The sequence below is a fragment of the Zingiber officinale genome, chromosome 1A (assembly GCF_018446385.1).
Source record: "Zingiber officinale cultivar Zhangliang chromosome 1A, Zo_v1.1, whole genome shotgun sequence".
NCBI classification, from domain to species: domain Eukaryota; kingdom Viridiplantae; phylum Streptophyta; class Magnoliopsida; order Zingiberales; family Zingiberaceae; genus Zingiber; species Zingiber officinale.
The window spans coordinates 94,435,279-94,448,139 of record NC_055987.1 but is presented as its reverse complement, the minus strand read 5'-3'; the positions used below and the strand labels follow the sequence as shown (position 1 = coordinate 94,448,139).

General features: G+C 38.5%; 1 protein-coding gene across 2 annotated transcripts; it reads left to right on the top strand.

The window, feature by feature from the left end:
* The first annotated feature begins 7,898 nt into the window (after nucleotides 1-7,898).
* Nucleotides 7,899-12,451, top strand: LOC122027075 (receptor-like serine/threonine-protein kinase SD1-7). Of its 2 annotated transcripts, XM_042585911.1 has the most exons (11): nucleotides 7,899-8,025; nucleotides 8,127-8,247; nucleotides 8,359-9,317; nucleotides 9,418-9,528; nucleotides 9,742-9,819; nucleotides 10,473-10,607; nucleotides 10,727-10,845; nucleotides 10,950-11,160; nucleotides 11,353-11,593; nucleotides 11,670-11,820; nucleotides 11,912-12,451. In XM_042585911.1, the coding sequence occupies exons 1-11, from the start codon at nucleotides 7,956-7,958 to the stop codon at nucleotides 12,188-12,190; spliced, it is 2,475 nt and encodes an 824-aa protein (XP_042441845.1). In that variant the 5' UTR covers nucleotides 7,899-7,955; the 3' UTR covers nucleotides 12,191-12,451. The 2 variants fall into 2 exon arrangements, with proteins under 2 accessions (XP_042441845.1, XP_042441840.1); XM_042585906.1 differs by having other exon boundaries at nucleotides 8,127-9,317.
* The last annotated feature ends 410 nt before the right edge of the window (nucleotides 12,452-12,861 follow it).

Sequence of the window (12,861 nt, the reverse complement as noted above, 5' to 3'; positions counted from 1 at the left end):
AAAGCAAGATTTGAAAATATTTTGCAAAACATTGTCTAGATAAGTTTAAAATAATTTTCAAAATAATTTCAAAGTATTTTCAAAGAAGTTTTTCAAAGCAAATAATTTTAAAGTTAATTTTTAAGGCAATTAGAGTCAATTTTTCAAAGGAGAGTTTTTGAAGACTTTTGAAAACATAAAATTTTGTAAGTGACTTTCAAAGAAATTTTCAATAATTTGCAAGAATTTGTAAGTATTTTCCAAAACAAATCATTTAAACATAAATTCTGTATCATATTTTTAAAAGGCAATTTATCTCAAAATAAAAAAAAATTCCAAAGTAAAATATTTTAAAAAGTGATTTTCAAATACCCCCCTAATTGGGTATTATTTTGAAAATAATATTCATCTAAAAAATTATCCTTAAATATCTAACCTTTAGTTACTAACTAACTATCAGAGAATAACAACGTTCACTTGGTTAGTTAAGTTAAGTACTATTGTCCAACTAAAATAGATCACTTAACTTGATCAATATATTTTTAGTTTTAACACCCAAACTTATTTTGATGTACTTATATAAGCATTTAAAATTCAGACAAAGACCTAAGCATCTCACACCATTCTATATTTTTGAATACACAAGCAAGGTAAGTGATGTGCGTAGATATTATGATCGTTTATGTATGTTTTAATGCACATTCACTTGCTTAATTTGTATATATTTTTTACATGATCATCTCTCCTATTGTTTATTCTGCATTAATTACTCTTTTGTCAGAGATCTGCTCTTTGTTTAGTTTTATGTTGACAGGGATAACTTTTAGAGTGAAAACAGTGATTGTCGACGCATCGGAGCAAAGCAAGGAGCCACTTGACACCGGTCATGCAACCCTGCACAACCGTGTGGTCATTCCTGAGAGAGAGTAGCACACGACCGTGCAACCTCGCATGGTCGTGCCTCACGACCAGTAGCCAAGAAGCACACAGCCATGTGAACCTCACACGGTCGTGCAATGCAGACTCGAGCTGAAGGAAGACACGACCATACAGATCTCGCACGACCGTGCTACTTAACCCGAAGGGAAGAGGAAGTTGGCTGTGCGGATCTCGCACGACCGTGCCACTCCACCCGAAGAGAGGGATGAGCTGGCCATGCGGATCTTGCACGGTCGTGGCACGGGTCATGTGGTGTCCATACCCTAGCCTATAAAAAAGGCCTTTAACCCTTCTCCAAGGGGAGGGGGAGCCATCAGAGAGAGATATACCTTGGTGCCGTTGCACACCGTCCCGGACCTCCGTTCGACGATCCGAGATCACCTCCATCACCGCATCAACTCCAGAAGCAAAGGATTGAATCCGAAGATCACTGGATGATATTGAATAAACATCTCTTTTCCCTCTCTCTTCTTGTTTGGGATTATATGTCTAATTATACCATCTCTTCGAGTTTTTCTCCTGCGTCTATGGAGTAGATTCTTTGTTCTAGGATCAGGGAGTAGTTGTGGATAGGTATTGATTTAAGACTCATGTTTATGCCTTTTTCTCATTGAATGATTTCACTTGTCTTGTTTCTATTTGATATGCATGAAACTTGCTTTAGATTATCATGTCACATTAATTGATTGTGTAGGAATTGCTAATTTCGTAAAGATAGGATCTTAGATCGTATACATGAGGGACCCTAGTGATAGGGGTAACCCATTCACGGACATCTAGGATACTCCCTTAAAAGGATAGGTAATTCCTCACAAGGAAGTAGGAAACTAAACCAAACTCCTATCTCTATCCTTAATGATACTGATCAGATTCACATTCTTGTGATCTACCGAGGCGCTCTAGTGACAGGGGTTAACCGTAACAGGATTTCATAAGAATTTTCTCTGTTTAGTGCTTAAGGGTAGTAACTTGAACTTTCAATGAGTACGTGTTGATTGACAATGAGGAAAGGATAGAACATGATACATCAACTACCACCACAACAAAACCGAACTCCTAGAGCTCTTCCCAAGCCGAGTAAGACTCTCTCTCTCTCTCTCTCACTAGTTCTTACATCTACTTCCCAAGTTCTTTTCTTCTTAAGAAATAGTTCACCTACAACCATCGATAGTTTAGGTAATTCTACGTGAACAATCGCTAGTGCTTATAACCAATTCTCGTGGGATCGATAATCTTTTATTACTGACGATGTATCCATGCACTTGCGGAAGCGTAACAAGTTTTTGACGCCGTTGTCGAGGACTGAAGTAAAGGAGGTAAACTCTAAACTCACTAAAGTTAATTTAGAAACTAATGTGAGTTGTAGGAAGAAGAAGGAGAAGAAGCATATTCGATGCTTCACATGTGGTGAGTGGGGTCACTACCACACAAAGTGTCCAAGAAGAAGAGAGCTCAAGAAATTAGCGCACTTAAGGAAGTGGGAGAAGAAAAGAGCTTCAAGGGTAAGGGAGGTAAACCCTAACTTGAATTCAAGTTCAAATTCAAATTCTTCCATGCATGTTAGAAATAATATGAATTATTTGTCCATGCATATTTATGGTTTTAGATATAATGATAGGAATAGGGTTAATGTAGATGATAACCCTAGGAAATCATTTTCAAATGATAGACCTAAAAGGAAACAACCTATCTTGCCTAAGGAGAAGAAGGTGGTTGAAAACCTAGGCATTAATCCTAAGAAGAGGAGACACGTGCCTAGGAAGGTGGGTAGGTCTAGTGATGTGCAAGGTGGGCATGTTGACTCTAGGATTAGAACTCTAGAATTGGAAAATCAAGCCTTGAAGGTAAGGCTTGAAGAAATGGAGAAAGTCCTAGATATGTTCATTATTAGATCTAGAGGACTTGACATGTGTTTGGGTGGTCAAAGACTCAAAAATATTAAATTGGGTCCCTCCAAGACCAAAAGGAGGTCAAGTACTAAGGTGGCACATGACATTGGTAAGGGAGGAGTAACCAAGGACAAGGGAAAGTCATCCAAGACCAATAAAAAGGAATATGCTAGGGTGGCATATAATTATGGTAAGGATGAGGTGTCCAAGGTTAAGGACAAGAAGAAATTAACCAAAGACAAGATGTCTAAGGTTAAGAAAGTGAGTTTTGTAAGCCAAGTCACCGGAGGTGCACCGAAGTGGTCTAGCCATAGTGGATGAGTCACCTAGAGAAGTGGCTAAAATTAAAAGCTCTAGGAGGAGCTCAAAGAGTCTTTGGGATATATGGTAGATGAATCTCAAGCAGACCATGCTTGGGACTCAAAATGGGTCATCAAATGTGCCAAAGCGGTTTAAAGACAGACTTGAGTATCAAATCCAAGAAATTGACACAATTGGGTTGAGTATCATGCATAAAAATATAAAAAAGGTTTCATATTGCATGACAATTAGTTTTGGATGCATATGTGCCATATAAACCAATGCTAGGAATGCATTGTGGTTTAGTATGGGCAAATACATCAAGAGGAAGTCAAAACTACGACTTTAGGTCAAGGTTCAATTGAACCATTTAGATCGCTTTGAATTTTGTATCAATCTTGGGATCTGTAATAAATATATTTTTTATATATATTTTTCCCAAGTAGACATGGATAAAATAGACATCTCCACAAAATTTGAGATTTTTTGGAGGTCTGTGGAATTTCTGGTGCATTTCTGAAGTCAGTGAGAAAAAGTTAATTTTTACAGAAATAGAGTATCAGTCGACTGGTGCAGATACCAGTCGACTGGTAACAACATTTTTTAGCATAGAATATCCTTGTAAGCTCATTTTGATGAGAGCAGTCGACTGGTTCCGATACCAGTCGACTGGTAACAGTGTATTTCGAACACAGAGGGCTCTGTGAGTGGAAATTGAAGGAGGCAGTCGACTGGTACCTAGTGCAGTCGACTAATACCAGCCTGAAAGTGTTTTTCAACACTGTTCTTGACCGTGTTAACTCGTTTAGATGTATGAGATCCATGGGGGATAAATACATGAGTTTAGGGTCAGTTTGAATGACAAGTTTTCAACAATTGGGATATTATTGGAGCTCTTTTTGATGTATGGCAAAGGGGGAGAAATTTAAGTTTAAGTGGGAAACCTACATACCTTTGCAAGAAATCCTAACTAAGGGGAGCTTAGGTGAAGGGAGAGTGATTGTTTAGGCAAAAGAGGAGAAGTTTACCTTTGCAGGAAATCCTAGCTCAAGGGGGAGCTTAGGTGAAGGGGGAGCCTAGGGATTTAGGTTCCATTATTTAAGCATGAGTTTATTTGCATATTTATTTGCATATGTATTGCTATATTATTTTCCTAACTTAAACGGGTTACCAAACATCAAAAGGGGAAGATTATTGGAGCAATCTGAGTACCCTAGGTTTTGATGTTTGGGCAAAGGTTTAAGTTAGATTTATTGTTGTATTTGATATGCATTGTGAGTGTGCAGGATACAGGTACAACAAGGAAAGTTCAAGTGTGATCTTGGTAAAGGATGAAAGTCCAAGGATGAGTCTTGGCGGTGTAAGTCTAGGCATGTAATTTTGGCAATGTAAGTCCAAGTGTGACTTGGCAATGGATGAAGTCTCGAAGGTGAAGAGCCTCTTTCTTGTCAAAGGAAGACCCGATAATAAGGACAAGGCCGAAGGAAGCTCCAGAAGGTAAGACGTGAAGGATGGGGAGACATCCGAGGGACGTGAGGCTGATGAAGGAGGCTAGAAGGTTAGCTCTAGGTTGGTCGGGCGAGGACGAGTGTTGAGTGATTGTACTCAGAGCAAAATCCTATGTTTTTAGGAGTTACTATAGCAATATTGTAGTGACATTATAGCAGTACTGTAGCAACACTGTAGCAGTCGACTGATATATTGTAGCAATCGACTGGTAGCCGACCGTTGGGTAACGGTCGACTTCACTTAAAGGACCAGTCGACAGGTGCATACACTAGTCGACTCGTGGCGGGAAAACACTTGGTGTTTTCCTCTCGAACTCTATTTAATAGAGCTCGGGGTGCTTGGGCATGGTTGACGAAATAGAGGTGGTTAACCCCTATTAGTAGTCTTCTAAAGCCTCCAAGCTCTTCTTGTGATCTAACAGTGTTTGGATCAAGGTTGTGGTGAGATTTCTCCGCCGAGAAGGAGGTTTGAGCTAGCCGGAGGTTTTTGGGGAGTCATCCATCGACGGATTGTGATCGTCCACCTTATGGACAGTCGTGGAGTAGGAGCCCTAATCTCCGAACCACGTAAACGCCTTGTGTTACGATTTGTTTTGGTTTATATGTCTTTCCTTATTGTTTATAGAGTTTAGCTTTCTTCTTGTTAGTTTGTATTTTATTTTCCGCTGCGTACTAACAAGTGTAGGAAGTGACAATTTGGGTGAGACGTTATTCACCCCCCCCTAGCGGGCGTCAAGGTCTCAACACTACACACTTGGTAGAAATGTCAGATCAAACCATATCTAACTTTTATACATTTGTCATTCATCAAAACTTAGGTTTGATCATTAATATTAACTGCACCAACACAATACTCTTAAAATATGATGCTTTGGTAAAAGACTTTGAATAATAATCCTAACAATTTGTCATAGGGTATACATTTCCTCGCAGAGAGCGGTGATTCCTTTGTGGGCTATCCAACCACCTTTGGGTACTTCGACTTATATCCAATCATCCTATGTTCACACCTCTACGGAGATGCTTGCTTAAATGTTAAAATATAAGTCTTCATGACCAATGTGACTTAAATACTTTAAGTCGAATAAAACTTGCATTCAAGCTGCAATGAGATTTTCATTGACATATTTATATATGTAAAGAACCATATGAAGTCTAATAGCAAGTAACTCCAATAAACTAGTTACCATAACTAGCATGTATGTTTAACTCTCAACATTCCAATATCTCTAACCAATGAGAATGATTCAATCAAAGAGTATAATTCGTGCTAGTTTCGTAGAATCGATGATGTCTAAACTTATCAATTCATCAGCTAGGAATTATTTCAATATATTCATAATTACACATGTAGAGATACTCACAAGTTGTAGTCTAATCATAAAATTCTCTCATGCTATGAATTGTATTACGGATATTTAGTAAATGAATTTAAGATCAAATCATACACATAGAAAATGTATACTTAATTAGTGAAATTTTATTTATCCAATAAATAAGTATAAATTATAAAATAATTACTTTAGAAGATCTCTCAAATATAATAAAATCTAGAGAAGAGAATATCAAAAAATGATTAGGGAAAGAGGAGAAAAGGATAATTTTTGTTGTTACGGTAGAAGGAAATTTGCTTAATTTTCTTTCTTTATCCTTTTCCTCAATTCTGCTTTCCATCTAGTTTCGCAGAACAAATTTTGCCTTTAAGATCATTCAGCAACTGCTGACCGATTATTGTTTTTTTTTCCATCTTGCCTAAATTTTTTTGACGAAATAAACAGGAGTCGAAAATTTTTTCTCTAGTTTTGCTTCTCGTGCTTTCAAGTTAATGTGATGAAATAAAATCCTAAAACCATAAATCATAAAACCATCCATGCATTTCATACTGGCTTTTGATAGACACTTCAAGGGATGAAGAAATTTCTTTTTATAGAGTTTTCCAAAGTTAATCCATGCTAAGAGAATCTCCTTTAATGACAATTAAAAGGACAAGGATGGGTCGAAGAAATATTAAATTAAGTCTTCTGATTTTTTTTATTTAAAAATATTTATATAATTTTACACCAATTCATTTAGACATATTTATATAATTTTCCTTCAACTTTCAGCATTTTCTTATTCATATTTATAATTTCCCGCCTTGAAGATTTCAAGATGCTCACGTCTTTTGACATCACCAACACGCACATATTCTGTCATTCAAGTGAATTTATTTTAATTTCATGATGAATCCTTCCTTAACAAAAAAAAAACAAAATTGAATAAACAAACAATTACAGTTGTCAAAAGATTAACCTAACATATCTTGACTTTGTATATCATCATATTTTCCTTCAATGGAAAACGAAATTCTCTAATTAAAGACTTTGATTAATTCTAAGATCATTAGACACAATCAGCATCTTCGAGATTAAACTGATCAAAAAGTCTAACAGAATGAGAAATGATTAAATCTGTCACAATTAGCTCAATTTTTCTACTTCTCTATTTTATCTTTTTGTTGGATCGATCGAGCCGTCCACGTCGGTTAAGTTTGGTCAAGGTTCAGATTCATAAACACCCATCTTGAGTATGCTTTTATTATTATTATTATACTTAACGGAAAGTTTGGTGATTGGGTGTCGTGATAGAACTGTAGTTGTGGGAAATCAAGGATTACGTCCTGATGTACATACGGCTTTTGCTTTTTCCTTTTTGGCATGGGATTCACATACTACTTTGGTGCACGTTGATAGTTCTTAAGGCGGTAAACCAGAGCCAAATTTTATCTTTTTTTTTTCAATTTTTTTTTTTATAAAGCAACTGACTTAAGAGGAATTTTAATTAAATTATTGAAATGATTATTTAAATTTAACTTGATTTCTGTTTTATAAATTTGAGTTTCGTACATCCTATCCTGATTATTTGATTGTTTAAAACTTTTATATTTTAAATTTATTTGATTAATTATTAAACATGATAATATAAATTTATTTAAAAATTTAATTAATTTATTTGATATGTTAATAAAAAATTTATTGATGGATATTTAACATCAAATTTATTGACGAAGGTTAATTTACAGACCTAATCTTCTAATTAAATTCCGTTAAAGATTTTTTCTCCATTTGAACGAATCGAGTTGGTTCGCTGAAATTTAAACAGCTGCTGCAGACAGCGTTGACCTCCCAGCTTGATGGTTCAGTTCGTGCCCACCGCGTCTGAAGTTTTCCCATTGGAAGAAAACGAGTTGACTTTTAGACACCCATTATTTTGCTGGGAGTTAAAGGGCCACGATATTGAGCAGGTTTAGCATCATCATCATCAGCAGCAGCAGCAGCATTATTTGGTTGGTTGATGCCGCATGAGGACACGGAGCCATGCGATCCTGTTGCTGCCTTTTGTTCTTCTGCAAGCGCTTGGTGTTCTCGCCGGTATGCATCTCAGACTTCACTTCAAAATTGGATTTTTTTTTTTCTTTGGAAATTAAGGATTCAGTGAAAATCTTAATTTCTTTTCATGTCTGTCAATGAAGGAGATACGATGTCGCCGGGCACGTCGATCTCGCGTGGGGAGAATTTAACCTCCGCGAGGAACGTATTCGTGCTTGGATTCTTCAGCCGCGGTGCGTCGACCGCCTACTACCTCGGCATCTGGTACGCAGTTGATCCACGAGCAGTCGTTTGGGTTGCCAACAGAAACGCCTCCCTGACGTCCTCTGACGGAGGGGAACTGACCCTCACTGACTCCGGCGAGCTTTTCCTCAGCAACAACGCCACCGGCAGGATCGTCTGGAACGCAAGCAGAGTTATCCCTTCCGCTGCCCAAAACCCTGTTCTTCTGAGGCTCCTCGACTCGGGGAATCTCATCCTCACCAACGTCTCCGACAACGCGACTCTGTGGCAGAGCTTCGACGAGCCATGCGACACCTCCCTCCCTGGCATGAAGCTCGGTACGTTGAATCTCCCGTCCGGCGCCGAATCTCGGCGGCGGCTCGTGTCGTGGAGGAACGCCACCGACCCTTCTCCGGGAGACTACGTGTACGAGATGGCTGATGGCTGCGTGCCGGAGTTTTACCTCCGGCGGGGGGAGCAGGTGATCTTCCGGACCGGGCCGTGGAACGGCGACACGTTCAGCGGCTACCCAGACTTGGTACAGAACAGCCGCTTGAATTACACCTTCGTTTTGAATGGGTCCCGGGCCTATTACTACACGACCGAACCGCCCGGTTCGAGGGTTCTGAGCCGGGCCGTGGTGAACCCGGCCACCGGTCACTACGAGCGGTGGAGTCGGAATTTGGACCAGGGCGAGTGGAGCCTTAATTGGAGCGTGCCGCAGGATCAATGCGACAGCTACGCCAAGTGCGGAGCCAACGGTGTCTGCAGCGTGATCTACACCACCGTTTCCTGCGTTTGCCTGGAAGGCTTCGCGGAGGCGAATGACGGGAGCAGGTGCGAGAGGAGGAGGAATTTGAGTTGTGCGTCGGACAAGTTTTGGCCGGTGCAGCACGTGAAGCTGCCGGACACTGCAAACGCCATGGCGGTCGGAGGGCCGAGTGGGTTGTCCGAGTGCCGCGATTGGTGCTCGAGGAATTGCTCCTGCTCGGCGTACGCATGGGTTGGGCCGAGCGGGTGCGTGGCTTGGACCGGCGACTTGTGGGATCTGAGGGCGTTCCCGCAGAAAGGAAATGACGAATTGTTTGTGCGCCTTTCGGCTTCAGAGTTTGGTGAGCAATGGTTTGGCTTCATCTTGTTCCAACCTAACCTTATGCTTCGTATACAGCAAGATGATTTGACTAATTTTGTGAATTGTTTTCTCCTTTGAAGGCAGTGATAGAAAGACTGTTTTATTTATTACCATTCCTTTGGTGGTGGGTTTTCTTCTAATGCTCTGCCTAGGCCTACTTATATGGAGAAGAAGATATAGAAGAAAACAAGGTATTGCAGTCTGCTGTTTATGAATTCTTCTTACATGCAGCACACACACATAGAGGGAGAAACAGAATAGAATATTTTTATTATATATTTTCTTGTGAAGTATTGTAATGTCTTTTAAGCATGAAGGGCATTAGTTTCAGTTTAAGAAAATCTAACAATCTTTGTAGCCTATCATCATATGTTTTCTGAATGAGTCATTATGGTGATTCCCAGGTTCTTTACGAAATGGCACCGCGGCATCTGCTAAGATTGCTTGCTCAGAATTGGACTTGTCAAAGACGACGGAACCCGGTACTTGTATTTTACCATGATTTATTCAAATTGAGCTATTTTTAATCAGCTCATGAATTAAATAATAGTTGCACTATTCGTGATGATATTTTGTAGTTTTTTCTTATCAATTTTCGGACATTTTTTCACCAAGGATCATTATGATCAACTTATGAAACTGTTGAAGTAACTCATAGCTATAAACTTAACAAGTCGTACAGTCCGCATGTAGTGCAATTGCATACAAAATAGAATATTACCTTGCTCTCCCTCTATACCCTGAACCTGATCCCAGATAGCTGTGACTCACAACTTGTTTAAAATCTGGTGAAAATTTTGTCTACCTGAGTACCTGATGATTCTCAAAAGAAATTTTAGATGCTGAAATTTGATGTAAATGGATGGCTGAGCTGTAGAGGAGGAAACAAGAATTTTGATTACAGATTGAATATGATAGATATTGCTTTATCATATCAAAAAGTGTGGTAGATGGACAAACCTGTATTACATTTTTGTATTCGTCAAGAAAAAGCATGAATGTATCATCATCATGATTTTATCTTGCATACACACGGTCTATAAGACTTTAGATGGCAATGAGGCTAGAAAATGTTTACTGCAGTTTTGACTTAGATATGATGTATTGAGGTTTATATATCATGGTGACTTTGCAGGCAATTCTCTAGGTTCAAACAACCCATCCCACTGGGAGCGTGCAAGACAGGTTTCCACGAGTTATTCTGATTCATCTGATCCACAGCCGTATTCAATCATCTCTGATCGCATTGGAATAAGGGATGGGGCTGAAGGTAAGCAAGTCAAATACCTTTTGATTTAATTTCTTTAGGGAATTGTTTGAAAGTTGAGCTATAGCCTATACAATCGCCAAAGCTACCCTGATGAATCTGATCTTTGAGTTATGTGGCAGGCCAAGTAAACATAGCATCAGCATTGCCTTCCTTTGATTTGCCTACCATAATAGCTGCAACCAATGATTTCTCTGATGTTAACAAACTTGGAGAAGGTGGATTTGGTGTTGTTTACATGGTAACATATTCTAGTAGCACAGGAGTGTGATGTTTGAAACTATGCCTTTTCTCTGAAAGTTTTTTTGAAAAAAAAAATCAAGGATTCAACAATATTATTTGCAGGGTCAATTGCAAGATGGACAAAGAATAGCTGTCAAGAAGTTGTCACGATGCTCGTCACAAGGTCCAGATGAGTTCAGAAATGAGCTTACACTAATCGCTAATTTACAGCATAGAAATCTTGTCCGGCTTCTTGGTTATTGTATTGATGGAGATGAGCGAATACTAATTTTGGAGTACATGGAGAAAAAGAGTTTAGATGGCTTCATATTTGGTTAGTCTCTACTTTATTATTAACTCCAATATGTTTGTATGCATAATTGGTTGGACCATAAAGCATAAATATTCAATTCAAATTTCTCATAGATATAGTTCCAATTTTGTCGAATTTACTTGAACACTAGTAGTAACAAATTTCATAGAACGTCTAGTTTTGTTGTATTGACTGCTAAAATTCTTTTGCCAGACAAAAGCCAAGGTGCATCATTGAACTGGCAAAAACGTCTTGACATTATTGTTGGGATTGCTCGAGGACTTTTATACTTGCATCAAGATTCTAATTTGCGTGTGGTTCATCGTGACCTGAAGCTGAGCAACATCCTACTTGACAAGGACATGACCCCAAAAATATCAGACTTTGGGATAGCAAGAATATTTCAAGGAGATGCATTTAATGAGACTGCCACCTCAAGACCAATTGGGACATTGTACGTTCTGCAGTTGATTTTCATTTGAACTCGGTTAAATTATGAACTTACTGACATTCTTGACCATCATATGCAGTGGATACATGGCGCCTGAGTACATAACAAGTGGAATCTTTTCGTGCAAATCTGATGTTTTCAGCTTCGGTGTTCTAGTGTTGGAAATTCTAAGTGGTAAAAGGAACAGAGTTTTCAATCAAGCTGATGCACAGTTGAATCTTTTAGGCCATGTAAGAATTTCAGTAGATACCTTTACCTTCATTTGTTCAAACACACTAGGTTAGTAATCATTTTTATTTTATTTGAACATTGATTCTCCAGGCATATAAGCTATGGAAAGAAGGCCGATCCTTGGACATTCTGGACGGAACATTGGATTGCTCATATCCCCCTGCGGAAATTCTTCGTTGCATCCGAATGGCTCTTTTGTGTGTGCAAGGAAATAGGGAAGACAGGCCAACAATGGCAGAGGTGGTGATGATGTTGGCAAGTGACGACCTGTTGCTAACTCCACTCAAACAGCCCACCCTCATAGTAATGAATAATGAAGAAGAATTTTCTTTTTCTAAGGAGATTAGCGCCACACTCACTGGACGATAAAACATATTGCTACAGATCTTCCTACGATGAGTGGCACCATTGAAATCTCAAATCCTGTAATTGTACATTGCAAGTAGGAATGACTAGTAGAATTATAGGATGTTGGCAGACTAATTGGTGTTTGCCAACATTGGGTGATGGTGAATAGGATTGACTTTGTTTATTTATTGTTTTGTTTTCTCATGATGAATTGTTGTAAATAATCACAGCAAAGTGGACTTGTTTTATACTTCTCTCTTCTTTGGGAGGTTGCCATTCCAAGTTCATGTCAAAATGTCTAATGAGAAGTGTATGATATGGTGGAATGGAATAAAAGAAAACATATTGTTTTGTTGTGATTTTATTTCCTATGTGGATGGATGAAATTATGATTTTGTTTAATCTAAATATTTTGAATAAAAAAAAAAGTCATATTGGGAATAAGTGTCGATTGAGAAGCACAACAATACACTTTTTTTTTTTTTCCCGTCTCCTGCACAAGGTCATTAATGTTGGTACAATATCTTCTTATCAAATTGACCAGATTGATTAAGCTTGTATTGACTCAAGTTTGAGTCTTAATATTTAGGTTTTAATGTTTGATAATATATGGAGATTACAGGAGCAATCGTCCGATTAGATAGATTGTTGAAGTAATTCTTCTCTGGTCAAGATTTGACCAATCTGATATA